At 60.1% G+C, this 16,591-nt stretch overlaps 4 protein-coding genes across 5 annotated transcripts; 3 read left to right on the top strand and 1 right to left on the bottom strand.

Annotated features, from left to right (window-relative positions):
* The first annotated feature begins 2,184 nt into the window (after window positions 1-2,184).
* CHLRE_09g386137v5 (uncharacterized protein) lies at window positions 2,185-7,492 on the top strand. Its single transcript, XM_043065382.1, has 9 exons — window positions 2,185-2,674; window positions 2,859-3,108; window positions 3,323-3,534; window positions 4,204-4,271; window positions 5,125-5,253; window positions 5,914-6,104; window positions 6,205-6,336; window positions 6,499-6,649; window positions 6,867-7,492. Exons 1-9 carry the CDS (start codon window positions 2,314-2,316, stop codon window positions 6,993-6,995), a joined length of 1,623 nt encoding a protein of 540 aa, XP_042920678.1. The 5' UTR covers window positions 2,185-2,313; the 3' UTR covers window positions 6,996-7,492.
* A 220-nt stretch (window positions 7,493-7,712) lies between these two features.
* On the bottom strand, window positions 7,713-10,534 carry CHLRE_09g386131v5 (uncharacterized protein). Its single transcript, XM_043065381.1, has 5 exons — window positions 10,136-10,534; window positions 9,963-10,040; window positions 9,707-9,871; window positions 9,057-9,534; window positions 7,713-8,763 (listed from the first exon to the last, which is right to left on the bottom strand). Exons 1-5 carry the CDS (start codon window positions 10,297-10,299, stop codon window positions 8,452-8,454), a joined length of 1,197 nt encoding a protein of 398 aa, XP_042920677.1. The 5' UTR covers window positions 10,300-10,534; the 3' UTR covers window positions 7,713-8,451.
* Window positions 10,535-10,944: 410 nt separating this feature from the next.
* Window positions 10,945-16,570, top strand: CHLRE_09g386119v5 (uncharacterized protein). Of its 2 annotated transcripts, XM_043065378.1 has the most exons (10): window positions 10,945-11,626; window positions 11,749-11,782; window positions 12,217-12,248; window positions 12,390-12,515; window positions 12,737-12,805; window positions 12,919-12,968; window positions 13,130-13,191; window positions 13,367-13,542; window positions 13,735-13,934; window positions 16,010-16,570. In XM_043065378.1, exons 1-9 carry the CDS (start codon window positions 11,576-11,578, stop codon window positions 13,897-13,899), a joined length of 765 nt encoding a protein of 254 aa, XP_042920675.1. In that variant the 5' UTR covers window positions 10,945-11,575; the 3' UTR covers window positions 13,900-13,934; window positions 16,010-16,570. The 2 variants fall into 2 exon arrangements, with proteins under 2 accessions (XP_042920675.1, XP_042920676.1); XM_043065379.1 differs by lacking the exon at window positions 16,010-16,570 and having other exon boundaries at window positions 13,735-14,650.
* Window positions 15,325-16,570, top strand: CHLRE_09g386125v5 (uncharacterized protein). The gene is made up of 2 exons (XM_043065380.1): window positions 15,325-15,745; window positions 16,010-16,570. Exons 1-2 carry the CDS (start codon window positions 15,713-15,715, stop codon window positions 16,232-16,234), a joined length of 258 nt encoding a protein of 85 aa, XP_042920674.1. The 5' UTR covers window positions 15,325-15,712; the 3' UTR covers window positions 16,235-16,570.
* Window positions 16,571-16,591: the final 21 nt, after the last annotated feature.

Raw genomic sequence — 16,591 nt, 5'->3', positions numbered from 1 at the left:
GGGAGAGGGAGAGGGAGAGGGAGAGGGAGAGGGAGAGGGAGAGGGAGAGGGAGAGGGAGAGGGAGAGGGAGAGGGAGAGGGAGAGGGAGAGGGAGAGGGAGAGGGAGAGGGAGACGGAGAGGGAGAGGGACAGCGCTCGTATCTTACGAAGGCAGGGGCGGCGTCAGTGGCCGAATTCCTTAAAATGGCTTCGTTTAGTTGACGAAACAGGCTGCCGCCGCTTCGTTCACCCCCAAAATTTTTCCGAGGGCTCCGCCCCCGACCCGCACGATGTGGACACCGACACGACACGCCCACTCCTCCCCTGCTTCCCGCCAACCCAACCTCACTCTCCCGCCAGGGGAACCCCTGTCTCCCGCCGTCAACACCCATAGATACAGCCCTTTGAGCCTTCTTACCATAGGCCACGCAGGTTTCGGCCGTGGAGTAGCCGCTGGAACCCCCTGTCCTTGGCCAAAAGTGGCCGAAATCCCAAAAATGTCTTCGTCTGTTTGCCGACAGACCCCCCAAGATCCCGTGCGTTTTGGCCGAAATTCCAAGTCAAGATCACCAAAATTTCGTCCGCCAGAGGCCTTTTTGGGCAAATTTCGTTCCGAACGAAGGAAGATACGAGCGCTGGAGAGGGAGAGGGAGAGGGAGAGGGAGAATAACTACATTTGGTACTGTCGAAGCTGCTAATGACTAGGGCTGACAAGCCCTAGTGTTGGTTGAGCGCGATCCACATGCTCACCCCTAAGCACGCCTGACACAGCAGGGGGTATCCTGGTCAATACAAAAGAGACACGGGGACACAAGGCTCACGCCTTCTTCACCAAAAGGAAGCACAACAGCCAGCAGGCTAGGGCGGAGCCTCAGAGGGGCAGACACAACTGCCTCCTTCACACCACACCACACGTACACACCAGACCAAAACACACGCCAGGAAAACACCGCCCGCCAAGGCCAGAAACACACACAAGGCCGCCCCGCCACAAACAACACCCCTGGCCACAACAGAGGGAAAGCAAGGCGCTTAGGGCGCATAAAGCAAGCTAACCAAGCCCCCTCAAAAGGACCAGCAGGGGCCGCTCTCTGGCGGAAACCACACCCTGCATCGCTGGCCTTGGCGAAGCCCCCCAGCCCAACCACACACATAAACAGAAAACAGAAAGCAGAAACCCTGCCCCTCTCTAGCCCACCCTCTTGCACCTGCGGAACCGTGCTTAGTCCTCGTCACTGTCCGTGATGGCCTGAGCGGGTTGTTCCGCGTTCATACCTGTGTGACAGCGCAACTGGCCGTTTACTACTCTCAGGAAGGGATGCTGCGCACCCACTTGATCCCAGCCCTTCCGTGGCACTCCCAGTGCTGTGAATGCTTATAAGCGACCCCACAAGTCGATCACTGCCATGGCAATCGCTTGTTGGGTGTCTGTCTGTATTTGAGCCTGTTGTTGCTGCTGCAGCTGCTGCGGCTGCTGCTGCGGCTGCTGCTGCCGTAACTGGCCCTGCTGTAGAGGTTGTTGCGGCAATGGTGCTGTGGCAGCGTTGGCTACGCCTTGCGGCGTACAGCGCGCACCGCCCCCTCTCCATAGCCGCTAACGCTGCCATAGCCACTACATCCCACACTGCTTGTTGCACGCCAGTCGGGGCCACAAACAACCACACCTGCGCCCTGGTGGGCGGGGCCGCAAGCTGTGCTGCAAGCTGCTGCACAACTGCCTGAGCTACGGCGCACTGCCAAAACGCGTGTAGCCTGGGGCTGTGGGTTGGCGTCACACCGCATCCACATGGCACCGGACCAGGTGCATGTGTGAGATGCGTGTTACCGGCAATGCCAATGCCGTCGATTGACACCCACCAAGCTGTCTCCTTGTGGGCGTTCTCCCAGCGTATCCGCCAGAGCCGGTCGAAGGGGGGAATCCAGCGTTGCGGGGGCGGCTGCTGGTGATGTCTCGCGCGCCTCAGCTGCATGTGCCGTGTGCAGTTGACTGCTGGCTACCCTGACGTCTCCCAGCTGCATGACGGTAGCAACACGTACAGACAGCTTCTCCAGTGCCAGGGGTTGCTGCATGCCAGGTATCCTCCAGCCAAGGCACGGCATGATCAGCCGAACCAGGGAGGGAGAGGGAGAGGGAGACATACCCGTACCATCATCTGCGCAATATATGCGGCAGAACGCCCGCATTTGATACCCTTAAACAAACACGAAGAATGCAACGAGGAAACGCAACGCAGAAGAGCAGCTGGCCTTTGCCATTATGGTTCTCACTTGCCGTGAACTTGTATGTGATCATTTACTTGATGTACCAATCGCATCCAAAGCATGCTGTGGACATGGAAGTAGGTTCGCGTTCGCATCGGAAGCTCGTCACGGAGCTTCCCGCGCACAATGCGCGTTCCACACCCGCCATCGGCACCAGGCAGCCACCGCCTCAACCTTTAACATACGCTTTGGCATCGGACACAGGATCCCTGTTTGGGGGCTCGGGCTGGCCATCGCTGACGCGGGCGAGCGCAGAGGTGTGGGCAGCGGGCACGCTCGGCGCGAACACCTCCCTTGCGGCGGCCGTTGAAGGGGCCCTGCAGCCGCAGGAGCGGGAGCAGCTAGCAGCGCTGTGTGGGAGATGCCTGCACCAGACCATTACCAAATCAGTGGAAGTCCGCGGCATCGGGCACAGCGTCTTCGTGGCCACGGGTGCGTGCTGCGCTCGGCTTAGAGGGTTCAGGGTTATGGTGAAACAGGGGGACTCAACTCCCTCGGGGCATGCCACAACCTCTCTCCTCGCAAGCTTCTTTGGTATTCTCTAAGTCGCCTTCCGCAGCCTCAACAGCCTGCATGGTACGTGCTCTCGGGGGTTCCTGTGCCTCCCTCCCCTCAGGCGACATCCCGGACGAGTGGCTCCGTGACGGCAGTGTGCAGCTGGCCGTGTACCTGCCCCGGCTGGCCGAGCACCCCGTGCTGCGCCAGCTCATAGAGGGGGCCATACGCACCCAGGCCTACTTCATACTGTCAGACCCCTGGGCCAATTCATTCCGCAAGGACTGGGCAAAGCCCGAGGCGCTGCCCAAGTTCGACCGCCAGATCGGGCGGGGCGGCTGGGTGGCCACACGCAACTTCGAGGTGGACAGGTGCGCCGGCGCGGAACGTGGGCTGAGCAGGATATCCAGCTTAGCCAGACCGCATGATCTGCACCAATTCGGATACTCGCCACCCCCACATACGTTGCGTCTATGCTCTCTCCTTCACGTCCCCTCCACCCTGTCCCACCCCAGCCGCGTTGCCCCCACTACGGTAATCATGGCCCACCCACCCACCCCTCCCCACGCACGCGCCCACCTGCAGCGGCGCCTACTTCCTGAACCTGCTGTGGAACTACGCCTCCACTCCCGGGGCGCTGTGGGGCGCCGCCGCCTTCCTCAACGACTCGCTGCTGCACGACGCGGCGGCGCTGATGGTGGACACATGGACGCTGGAGCAGCGGCACGAGGAGCGCTCACCGTACAGATACGCCGAGCTGCCGCGGGAGGGGCGCGGCGCGGCCAGCAACTACACAGGTGCGCGGTGGATGCCCAGTTGGGCGTTGTTTGGGTGGTGCTTGCGGCAGCCACGTACGTGCGCAGTGATGTAACCATAATCGCGACTACGTCAGACCTCGTCTCCCTAAGAACACCCTTGCATGCTGCTGCACTGTGGCTGGGCATGGATCGCCTGAGCCTCCCAGCCGCACAACTAGGCCCCGCGGCTTCTGGGCTGAGCCCCTGGAGCGAAGCAATACCCGGCAAGCGTCTCGGGTCGAGAATGCTAAACGTTTATGCAACAGCCGAACCATGCGTGCCGAGCCCGCCCAGAATGTGTCGCGGCCCTGGGTCCGACGCCGGAGCCCGGCTACCCGTTTGCGGTGCTTGCGAGGGATAGGGGTGAGATGCATCTGGGATAGTAGTCTAGTCATATCACAGACTCATGTGTGGAGTGGCGTGGCTGAGTTGGTGGCGTGGCGTGGCGGGGACAGGGCATTCCTGAGATTCCTGACTGCCCCATACTACACAGGCTGCCCCATACTACCCTGGCTGATTCCTGACTCAGCAGTGCAGTGCCCAGCGCAGTGCCCAGTGCAGTGCCCAGTGCCCAGTGCAGTGCCCAGTGACATCCCTTGCTCTATATTGTATTCCAGCTGTTACAAAGCTGACATCCCCTGTCCCCCATGCTTGCGCTTTTGCCTGTAGGCATGCTTTGGTCGGGCTTCCGGCCATCTGACGACCCCAACACGTACGGCTACAACATCCCCGTCAATGTGAGGGCATCAATTTAACACTATAAGGCGCGGTTTACAAATACACAGCATACCGGCAACGACGGCGGGTGGAGCCCAACGATCCCCGCGGGTTCGTGTCGGCCAGCGTGTCAGCGTTCGCGCTTCCTGTGACGCTGCTCCTATTGTTATATTATCCTTCTAGCTAACACTGCCTTAGTTAGTTAGTATCAGCTCTTAGCCTTTTCACTTCCGCAACCAGGCATCATGCCTCTTCTTGAGAGCGCGTGCGCTCAAAACCGCCGCGATGGACCCTTGCAGCTCCTCGCTGCAGCGCCAGCTCGCCGCGGCGCAGGCCGCGCTCGCAGCGGAGCAGCAGGCGGCAGCAGCGACAGTGGCTGCCGCAGTGTCCACCGCCACGAGCGTGGCGAGCGCGGCGGCCGCGAGCCGCGCGGCAGCTGTGAACCTGCAGCAGCGCTCTGCGGCCGCAGGCGCAGTCGCCGCCATCATAATATATAATAGATCACGGTGTATCACGGGCCTGCATACGCACAGTCCTTGAAAACAATACCGTATGCGGTTCGTGCGCACCCGCCCGCCGCCGTGCATTGCGGTAGTCCATCGTGCAGCCATGGCAACACCCGCCGCAGGGCGCCTTGGGCCGCATCTACCGGCGCAGCTCCTCCTGGCTCAGCTTCTTGCTGTTGCCGCCGTGCATGCCGGCGTAGCAGAGCTGACACAGGCGCTTACCCGCGCCGCCCTTGCGCCGTGGTTGCCACTTCTTGCCGCTCTCCAGCGCCTGCTCCTTCTTCTCCACGCCCGACCACATTGTTGTTTCTACGGACGGGATGTGTGTGTTTTTACTCCCCCGCCACCCTACCTCCACCCTGCCCAGATGTACGCCGCGGGCTCACTGGAGCGGCTTGCGGCTCTGAACGAGCTGGTGTGGCGGGACGCGGCGCTGGGTGCGGCAGCGCGGCGACTGGCTGCGGACATTCGGGCAGGCATCGACAAGTTTGGAGTGGTAAGGGCGTGTCTGGGTGGGAGCCTGGGCGGGCAAGCAGGGCGTGGTGCGGGACGGCCGTGTTGGTGCATGCGCGGCAACAGTCGCTGGACTGCTCCTGCACCGATGCCGTGCCGCGGTGCGCAAGCTCAGCCCTCCGTCTTGCATGGACAGCGAACTGCCCCCCCCTGTGGTCACGCCTGTGGTGAGTAGTAAAGCATTCCCGGTTTCGGAAAGCTCAGCGGCGGCAGCGTTGCACAAGCATACGCATACGCATACGCATCCGAGCGCTAATGAGCTTTACGCGATCGCTACACGTACACTACGACGATCACGATCACACTCTATAGAATAGTTTAGGACAAACGGGAGAGCAGCAGCCTTCGGAGGGTCTACGCGCTGGAGCTGGCTGCTGGACTCCACGGTCATCGGTAACGACGCGCCTGCTGTACGAATGTGCCTGGCTACAACTGCGCTTTTCCTAAATTATTAATCATGAATGTACACACACACACACACACACACACACGCAGGCACACACACACACACACACACACACACACACGCAGGCACACACACACACGTTTGTTCCGTTTGTTTTTTGTTTCACACACACACACACACACACACACACACACACACACACACACACACACACATACCGCCTTCCCGCGCCCCCAGGTGCCGGTGCCCGGCGACCCTGGCGGCGCGCGCATGTACGCATACGAGGTGGACGGGCTGGGCGGCGTGCTGGCCTCCTTCGACGACCCCAACATCCCCTCGCTGCTGGCCATGCCGCTGCTGGGCTACCCCCACTACGACCCCCAGCTGTACGCAGCCACACGCCGCCGCATCCTCAGCCCCGCAAACAGGTGCGCGGCGGCAGGCCGGATGCCCTGACTGGCGGTTCGGCACTTCGAGCAATTGCCCGCCAACTCCACACCCGCCTCGCCCCTCCCACCCACCCTACAGCCACTACTTCCAGGGCTCGCAGCTGCGTGGCTGCGGCAGTCCCCACACGCCCACCAACTACGTGTGGAGCCTGGCGCACTGCGTGCAGGGACTCACCAGCCCAGACCCCGTGGAGCGGGCCGACATGTTCAGGTGTGGCGTGGTGCAGGGCTGGGGCTGAGGCTGGGGCTAGGGAAATGCGCTGGCAGCGCACACGTGCCCTAGCATGCGATGGCAACCGCACCAGGCGTGGGCGAACTGGCTCGCTCCGCACCACGTTGCCCAGTGCCCCCCAAACCCCCGCTGGCCCCGCAGGCAGCTGCTCCAGATGCAGGGCGACAACGGGCTGATGCATGAGAGCAACGACGTCAACGACCCGCGCCGCCTGACCCGACCGCTGTTCCAGTGGGCTAACACCATGCTGGTTGTATACTATGAGCAGACTTTCGGGCGCAGCTGCAGCCAGGTGGGCGCAGTGCCACACCACTGCCTCTTTAGGGGCATGTGCGAACAGGGGGTGCTGGATCACGGCATAGGCAATTCGTTGTGGACGTGAGGCGTGCCTGCGTGGGGGCCAGCTCGTGAGACGTGGCGTCTCAAGGTCGGGAAAGGCGCGGCCAGCCAGCGCTTGACCGGTGCACTCCCTCATCCGCCCGCCCCTACCCTCCACCTGCGCCCCTCAGGCCGCCGAGGCTCTTCGGCTCAAGGGCGTGTCGGAGCGGGAGGCCCGCGAGACACTGACGCCGCGCAACGGCGGCCCTGACCTGCCCGCCTACTATGACCGACTGGAGCAGAGCATACCGCACGTGTAGGGGGCAGGGGTTCAGGAGGCGGTGACGTCAAAGTACGTACAGGTGTTTCCAGCATGGCCGATGTGCGTGCTCCGCCCTGGCAGCAGGGTAGCTAGAGTAGCATGGGTGCTAGGCACTAGGGCGAATGGTTGTGCATGGCGGCGGTCTGTTGTACGATGAGATTGATGGAAGTCGTGAGAGCAGGTGTGCATGGGCTGGGCTGTGTTGTCATGCGCGTCATACGGGTACTCGGGCACATACCGGCTTTCCTCAACCTGACAGAGCTTTCAACAGAGTGGCTCGCCTCCGGTCTGGTGCCGGGCTTGCATCTTCCAGGGTTGCCGGCGAGAAGGGCCCTAACCACATTCTTGCGCACGGCATCCAGTGGCCCCCAAATACCTAGTTCCTAGCGTTTGGAGGACCTCCGCCACCCCGACCCCCTCCCCCGGAAAGGGTAATTGGCGAGATTCAGGGACCGTATGCAGCCCCACGCGGCGCGAATGTAACCCCAGAAATGCCTAATCTTTCTCGCCCGAGGGCCTGCATTGCGGCCCGTTCCTTGCCGCTCCTCGAAGATGCAAGCCCTGGTATTTGGCATGGGTCATCTCGTGTAGCAGGAGTGATACTCACGCCCCGACGGAGCTCACCTGCGGTGCGGAAGCGGCGGGAGGCGCCGGCGAGGGACGATGGGGCTGAAGACGGCTGAAGAGGAACGAGAGTCCTGGCATAGGCACCGGACCTTAACTGGGAGTCAATACGGGCTCTGCCCCGTCTTGAACAGGGATCCGCTAGGCCAAACCTAGACAGACTGGCCGGAACACAGAGCGCCAAGCGTTTAGAGGCCATTAATCGGTGTGCGACACGATAAGGTTCCATTCCGCAGACACGCGACACGAACCGTGTGTGTTACCCGGTGGTCTCCGCCCACACCTCGGTGACGGTGATGGGACACCACGCTGCACTACGCACTGCACCTCTCTCATCCTTCATTGCTCTCAAACTTCCATCAACACGACCATACGCATCATGAGTTAAGCACACAGCGGACCAACACTGCTATCAAGCACATGCCATTACCTTTGCTACACCTGGCCACTGTTAGACATGTATCTGGGCCGCATGCCTGCATCCCACGCTGGCATCCCTACCCCAGTCACCAACACTCCGTCCAGTCTCCAACACTCCGTCCATCACGACCCGGCTCACATAGTCCTACTGATCAATACCGTCCTGCGATTATTGTAACCGCCACGCTAGGTTGGAACAGGATTACGAAGCGGCGCAGACCGTGGCCCGTCGGCCATCTGGCGACAGGCATCTCAAGTTTGGGTACATTCCGAAACCTTCATGTCCACCTTGAAGCCTTCCAGCCAGTTGGAAGAGTCCGGTAGACAGCTCCAATAGATGGCTCCGAGCGCCCCGTACCCACCCATCCTAGGAAACTGCTAACCTAGCAGGAATCGCAACTGCTGTGTATCTACATGGGCCTGGCGTGATAAGTGATCTTGTACTCCTTGTTGAATCCCGATCTGAAGTGCCCCAGCGACTCGTGGTAGTAGCCCATGTACAGCCGCTCATAGTTCCACTGGCGCGCCCGGAAGGCGTGGTAGGTGCGCCACAGCCGCTCCTCGGTCAGCTCGTGTATGGACTCCACCACTAGCACCGGTAGCCCCACGTACTCAGAGTCCAGCGAGTTGCTCATTACCACCGGGTAGCTGCCCAGGTACAGCGTCTCCCACGCCCGGTACGTGTCCGGACCTGCTCCCTCAGGAGCCATGACAAATGCGTGCTGCGGCAAGGATATCGGAAATTCGCAAACTTTATTCAGATAGGGGCGGGCACACAGCCCGGGTCGAGCACGACGGCCAGCGGCCAGTAGCCGAAGGTTTAGGCAGAGAACGGGGTCGCTTGCGAACGAAAACTATGGAAACGGGCTGCCTCCCCCCCGCCCCTCTCAACCGTCCAGTCGCTTTGTTGCCGGTCTCCTAGCTCTCTAATTACCAGAGATACAAGCCATATGTTGCCCGTCCCCTTCCCTGCTCTGCCCCGTTCCGTGTCCCTCGTCTGCGGCCGTCACCCCACCTGGGCCGTCTGCTCGTACGTCTCCTCCAGGCTCCAGCCCGAGCCGCATGTGGCCACAGCCTTGAGCGGCCCCTCACACGCATACTGCCAAGCTGCCGTGCGCTGCGCTACATTGGAGCGCATATTGAACGCCACCAGCAGCAGCTTGGACTTGGGGTGTCGGGGACTGGGCCACACGCCCTGCTGCAGCCCCACACCGCGGCCCAGCACTTGCTCCATGACGTCCAGGAAGGGGGAGGCGGGGTTGTCCTTGAACAGCCACTGCGACACGCCCAGCGGCAGGCAGGACAGCTTGGCGGTGGTGGCGGCGGGCAGGTCGCAGTTCATGGCCAGCCAGTGCAGCAGCTTGCGGCTGTTCAGCTGCGACAGGTAGCTCTTGGGCGCCGTGTAGTCGCTGTCTCCCGAGGCCAGGATAATGGGCACGCGCAGGTGCGGCAGCACTGTGTCGAAAAATGAACCAAGCTCGGGTGTGTCGACCCTGCGTCAAGACACGGAGAGACCTGGCGTGAGGCCGGACAACGGCTGGCCACGCACTAGCTGCACAAGACATACTTCCATTGTCATGTCTGATTCGCAGACCACGCGTATGGCAGTGCACAGATGCTGAGCGCTGGTCACCACCGGCAACCTAGCTAGGGCTTGGCGTTTACCAGATGATGGTTGTGGGCTGGATGCATTCCACGAACTCAGGCCGGAACAGCGGGAGGTCCGTGCGGGGCAGCGGCAGGGACTTGTGGAACACCACGTCGCCCAGAAAGCGGTTGTTGATGGGGCTGATTAGGTCAGCCTTGGTCACGTTGCCCGGTAGGAGGCCCCTGCGCAGGGCCCACCGCATGCCATGATGCACTGCGGTTTCAATGGCGCGCCGGTGGAAGTGCCCCAACCCACCCACTGCTTGCAACCTACCTGTATGGCCAGTGCGTTTGCTCGTATCGCCAGCAGCACTTTTCCAAGCAGTAGAACGGTGAGGTACCGTTCGTGTACCTGGTGGAGGCGCGAAGGCGCGGTTGGTGTTCCAGAGAGTGGGATGTGGATGCACGTACGTGTATAAGCACATCGTACCTAAGCGCAGCACTTACCTATACCAGTGCACAAGCTCTCCTATACTAGCATTCCTCAGGGGGGCCTGTGCCGTTGTCAGCGCTTCAAACACTGTCGGCAAGACGGGCCACCGCGAAGCATGGTCCTGGCCGACTGCTGCGATGACAAACAAGGATACCACGAAGATGTGTCCTAGCTGCATATTCACGCTAAACTGATCCTGGATACATGCATTTTGAAGCGTTGTCAGGCAGAACCGAATTGCAAAGTTTGCCAGCGACAAGCTTATAGTTATGATACATATCAATGCGCATACCAGTAAATCATTCGGTATTGTACAGGGAGAGCGCCCGGGTTCAGCCACGGTTTGCTTGATGGGCCCGCTGTTCGAGCTCCCGTGCTCTCTCGCTCGCTCCTGCCGAATGGACTAGCGGACCGTGTAGCGATCCAGGGGGCGTGCCCCGCAAGCATCATATTATGTAACAATGTCATGATAGGAGCGAGGATCGACGGCAGGAGAGGACACAGGGCATGATATGTGGCGGCGCCATGAGGCGCCAGGGGAACGGTTGCCCCTCCCCTGAGCGGCACAAACGGTGGAGACCTAGAAGACTACTGGGCGGCATCGCCGCTATGCTTCATGTGTACAGCTGCGGTCTTCAGGTATTGAACCGAAACTTTCGGTTCGGGCTGCAGCATGGCTAGACAGTTGAAGGCTCCGGCCGTCGCGGGGCCACAGCGGGTCAGCAGGGTTTGACGCAGTGGGTTTGCGGCGAAACCGTCTACCCTCTCTAGGCTAGCACACTAGTGTAAATACAGAAATTTCACAAGTACAAGATGTGTAGCTCTCACTAGGGCTGACAGCGCGGGTCGTGCGCTCGTAGCTCGCGCGCCCGCCGCGAGGCTGTTGACATGAACGTAAGCGGCAATATTGGAGCACTCTACACGCTTGCTAATTTACGTAGACCATCGGCTGTTTCGGACACTCGTTTGGACACTGAGACCCTCGAGGGCGGATACGCGGCAATGGAACACGCCGGACTGGCGGGACTGTCGTCGTGGAAACCGTGCAGGACGCCGTCCGATCCATGTCGAGTACCGAAGCCGAGCCTCCAATGCGAAAACGCTCCAGATGTGTAAAGTTTCGTTGTAGTTTAATCGGCATTATTGCGCACTGCAGTTGTGCGGAGCGCATTTTTCTGCAACATTTTGACCCCGAATTTGCAGCGCTACAATATTTGAGAGCACCTACTGAACAGGGACATTCCCGCAACATGCCCAGCAGCAGACGACGTTTGTTTCATGTCGGCTATTCGGCACTGCCGGCACTCCTGGCCCTCCTAGCTGCACTGCAGCTAGCATTTGGCTTTGATCACCACCTGCATCCGGTCACCTCTTTTGCGACACACGAAGGACCATGGGGACTGGAGGCCGCGGCCAACTTGTCGCGATGGCGGACGGGCATATTTGAAGGCACGATGGAGGCGGGGAATCCACAAGGCCACGCGCGCTACGACGCTTTCAAGCCTGTGAGTGCTTTTATGCGGTGTCGCTCCTTGGTTCAATGTAGCAGGAGGGTTTGGTGTAGACGGTGGGGGGGGCAGGATACCAGCAGTCCCGTCCATGAATGAGTCCCTTCCTCACGTCGCAGTTCACGGGCTGCCCACCTGGAAAGACCCTGTCAGGTAGGTTGTTAAGCGCAGTTGGAGGGAACTTTAATTGGGTCATGCTGCATGGGCAAACAAGGTAAAGGTGGATCCGGGCACTGGATGCTGCACCCAAACGCTAGGTGCTGCAACGTGTGTACCGTACACGGGGCCAGCGTCATCCACCCTGACATCGCCCGAAACTAATGGGGGCCATGCATGGACGAATCATAACTTAACGAGCGATGGGTGACCGGGCTGGTAAGCGGCCGCGTGCTGCTGCCGGGCGTCGCGCAGGCGGCACGGGCGGGATGGCACGGCAACCGATGTGCCTGCCAAGCAACGCCGCGCCAGCTACGCTCCAACCAGGAGGCACTACTGGTGATGCAACCACGCCTGGCCCCTCAGGCAGTGGGTGATAGGCCTTCGGCTCATTGAAAAGCCCCCTTGCATACCGTTGCTTGTTGCTGCAGAAGTTGGCGCACCGCCTGGCAGGAAGCCCGGTGTAAGTCCTAGTTATTGGGATGCGCGCTGTTGTGATACAAAGCACATAGGCATCCTCGGTTTGCTGCTTTAAGCTACTTAAACATTACAGGGGGCGGACGCTATGAACGACTTGATTCCGCGTCTCTCTGTGGTTGCGCAGGAAGATGGTGGAAAGTGGATGTGCATGCCTCTGGAGCCCGAAGGTCCCGAGTGTGTAGTGTATTCCCTAGGCAGTGCCAGCAACTACTACTTTGAGGAGGACATCCTCCGGCTCACCAGTTGCAAGGTTTGTGGGGTCAGGGAGGCATCGGGCAATGGGCCTTCGGAGATGCACGCCCCTGGAACCTAGTGCAGCGCGACTGCGCGAGCTTGTGCACGCGAGCACGGGAGCAGGTCTTTCATGTAATCCATGCACTTAGCTGTGGCAAATACAGATGCTGCAGCCATGTGCTTAACAGTGTGCTAAGGCTGGGTGTGTATTCCTCTGCCCCTGCCCGCCTGGCCCAGGTATGGACGTATGACTGCACGGTGGACGGCCGCTCATCCAACGCTGAACGGCATTTCTTCCACAAGAAGGTATGGGCCACGACATTGCCCACGGTACCCTTCAATGGATGGGGGCTGCGATGGGTCCCGGACTCCCAGACGAATGACGCTGACTCTTGCTGCAATGTGCCGCCGCACTGCAGTGTGTTGGGTCCAGCAAGTACGAAGGCATGTTCTCAAACTACATCTCCTGGTGTGTGCTTGCGTGCGTTCGTGCGTGCACAACGGCCCTGTCGTCGAGCCTGTTCAACAGGTCCCTGCAATGGCTAACGGAATGGAATGCAGCGGGTGAAGTAGCGGGCGAGACAGCGGGCGAGGCGTGCACCGATGAACTAATGAAGATGAACCTTGCAGGGACGCCATGATGAAGAGCAACAACCATACCCACGTGTATATCTTGAAGGCAGACGTGGAAGGTATGGGCATGCAGCATTACGACAGCTGCGGGCCTGCTGTGTAAGCTGGTTGTGCATGTTCTGGTCTTTGTAGCTCAGCTTTTGTTTATGCCACACAGTACTTGTTGTGGAATGCGGCTGCGACTGCTGCTGTTGCCCTGCACCTCCATACCTATTTTCATCTACATGCTTGCAGGCTTTGAGTGGGGCTTCCTGTCCTCCTGGCGCGCCGACACACCCGGCCTACCCTACATGCTGGCGGTCGAGTTCCACCTGGACCGCCTGTCCACTGGGCCCGGGCCGCTGCAGCCAAACCCGGGGGCGGACGTGTCACGGTTCGATCAGATGTGGGGGCGACAGACCATCAGCCAGGTGGGTTTTGTTGTTACCCTCAGCACAGCCCCGTACCTACGCATGCCCATACCACTACACGTGCCCACATGCGCCACTCATCTGCCCACCGGAGGCCCAGGCCCAAGGCATGTGAACGGGACCGTACCTTACCTCACCCCACCCTAGCCTCACGAGTTGTCAAGCCTGGGACCCTTTGCCCTCCCTCCGCAGCCCGAGCTAGCTCTGTTCTTCCAACACCTGGCCTCACTGGGGTACGCAATCATCTCGCGAGAGGACAACCCTTGGGGCAACTGCTGTGCAGAGTACGTGTTCCTGCGCGTGGAGAGCTTTCGCAGGGCACACGCAAGGCCCGTGCGGCGCAGGCGGCAAGCCTAAAGTCGGGTTCAGAAGTACCGCACTTAGCGTGTGAGGTGAGGGCCTTTCAGGCGAACGTGCTTTTGTGCGTCAAGGTTTCTGCCATAGGCATGCATGTGGTCATTCAGGCCATGAGGGTGTTTGCCGTATCAGGTCAAAATGCGCTAGTGTGGGTCTGGCGACTAATGTCCTAACGGGTGTGTTAAAGAGCATAAGGAAAGCATTGCGCAACGGGTGTGTGTGTGTGTGTGTGTGTGTGTGTGTGTGTGTGTGTGTGTGTGTGTGTGTGTGTGTGTGTGTGTGTGTGTGTGTGTGTGTGTGATGTTGTGTGCGGCATGATGTGTGCAGTGCCATGACTTGCTGAACTGTTCCGTGCATGGCCTCCAGACCCTCCCTCTTAGTTGCAGCCAATAAGTTTGGTTTTGGACATGATGGCGCGCACCTGTGGCGATGGAAGAAATGCACTCATGGGGCAGGGGGGGGGGTTAGAATCTTCCGAAACAGACCCCATGCTTCAAGTGGATAGAGCTTAACGAGAGAAAAGCACGAATCCGCTTTCACAAGTGGAAATGGGTTTCAGGGTGCAAAGTTATGGATGCGACACTACAAGGGACAGTCCGGCCAAGCAAGGGTGCCAGGGCTTCTATCTTAATGTCTCCAGACATTAATTGGCCATTTTGGCCGTTTTCTAGTCATTCCTCCCGGCGGCTTATGCCTGGGGTGAGACTTTGTTGGCCCGGGTTTGGGGCGGGTTGAGTCCAATTTCCTATGGAGAAGCCCCCAAACCGCCATGTGCACAGACAAAAAACGGCGGCCACCCGGCCGTTTTTGTCTGGAGCTAGACAAGACATTATCTCAAAAACAAGATACGACCCCTGAAGGGTGCCCAGCACCCAGGTCAGGAGGGAACCATCTCCGGCTAATGTCCACCCAAGCGCCGGCAGCGGTGCACCCGTGCAGTGGTGCAACAAGGACAGAAGGCAGGGGGGGGGGTAGGAAACAAAGTTCCAGACCCCATGCCCTGAAATCCCCCGGGACCCCCCTTGAGGGGACGACCGACCCCCTGACGGACAAAACCTTGTTGTTCAGGGGTTAAAACCCTACCATTTAATACCAAAGTGGTGTCAATCGACTCCTCTTGACGAGCACTATCACTCCGTGTCATCAGCGGTCCTGTTCTGAGACTTCGGTCACCGGCGGGATCCTATCCACGGAAATCCCCTCGACCCAGACCACCCCGCGCTCAACTCTCTGCCGCGTGACGAATGGACAATGTGCATCGGCAGCCTTGTTAGACGTGAATTCGTGCGTACCAGCGCTTCAGAGCCCAGCTGTGTCAGTGCGCATGTGGAGACATGTCCCGACATGTCCACGCCCGGACGCGCAACTTAGCCCTCCCACGCTTTGTCTGTGCTTATTACGTCATAACGTGCACATATGAGCCTCGTACTGCAGCGTTTGGCCCCTAGTTCTGCTTGTGGGGCGCTTCCCGAAATCCGCCAGGATGGGCTCCCGAAACCCGAAGGACCCCCAGGAACAAAACTTGGCACGAACCTGTGCAAAACCTCTTGCAAAGATGAGCCCGCCCCAACTTTTGAGATTGGATCCCCCTTTTACCCAGGACGACGACCTACGCCCCAACTTTGGCGGCCCCTAACTTCCTCACCAGACCACCGCTGACAAAACTAAAAGTACGTGCGTAATGCTCTCTTACAGCTCTGCAACTTTGAGCATGGGGTAAGATCCTGAGCTTTCCAACCCCCCTGATGCACTTGCCACTTCGCTGATTCGTGTGTTGCTGTGTTCCTACTATAAACCTGACTCCAATGTGGCAATGAGCGACTCCAGCAAACGTGGACCCCCTGTGGTGACCCTTGCGCCGCGCGTACCCGGAGCATGGGGGGATGGAACTGCAGGAGGGAGTTCAGGGCCAGGCACCCAGCACTTCCGGCGCTGGCATCCTAGCTCCCGGGTGTCATGATATAAGGCGTGCTGCTGCACGCGTGATGTGCCTTGTGACACTCTGTCGATGAGCTGGCGACGATGTGAGAGCGCGTGGCGAAGCTGCTGGTCCTCACACGCCGTGTTTTTGGACAATCATCTCACTCACTCTACCCTCCCGACGGTGCAGGGACGTGACGTCAACTCCGCAACCAACATCCGGCACGCGCTGGTGGAGGTGCTGCTGGGGCACAAGCGACCTGCATCGCTGCAGACTGGCGGCGGCGGCGGCGGCGGCGGCGGCGGCAGCAGCGCGCGCGCGTGCGCGCATCTTAGTAGCGGAGGGGGCGGGAAAGGCCACGTGGAGGAGGAGAGCGCAGCGCCGCCCAAGAAGCGGCGCAAGTGCGCAGGCTGAGGAGCCGGCTGGTGTCTAGGTAGCGGTCCGCGGTGGGGCGGGCAGGGCATGCGTAGCGGCATGACAAGTAGTGCGGCTGTTGACAAGTGTGCTGTGTCTGGCTGCGGTTGGCTCTGCTGTGGCATCGCGATTGCTAGGCACCTGGTTTGGCTACGTGCCTGTGCAAACCGACCCCGGCTATGTCCGGGCGATGAGGTTGTTCGGCCTCAGACTGTGGAGGGGCTCAGCCCCTTCTCCCGTGACCGGGGAACACTTGTTGGACATTCATGACTGCGGGCGACCAGCGGGGGCGACCCCAGCCTTCTACCTGCATCTCGTCCATTTTAACGGCATACCCTATCGTGCCGCACACCATCG

The sequence above is a fragment of the Chlamydomonas reinhardtii genome, chromosome 9, assembly GCF_000002595.2.
Source record: "Chlamydomonas reinhardtii strain CC-503 cw92 mt+ chromosome 9, whole genome shotgun sequence".
Classification (NCBI taxonomy): domain Eukaryota; kingdom Viridiplantae; phylum Chlorophyta; class Chlorophyceae; order Chlamydomonadales; family Chlamydomonadaceae; genus Chlamydomonas; species Chlamydomonas reinhardtii.
The sequence above is the reverse complement of the archived record's forward strand: the minus strand, read 5'-3'. Positions and strand labels throughout refer to the sequence as shown.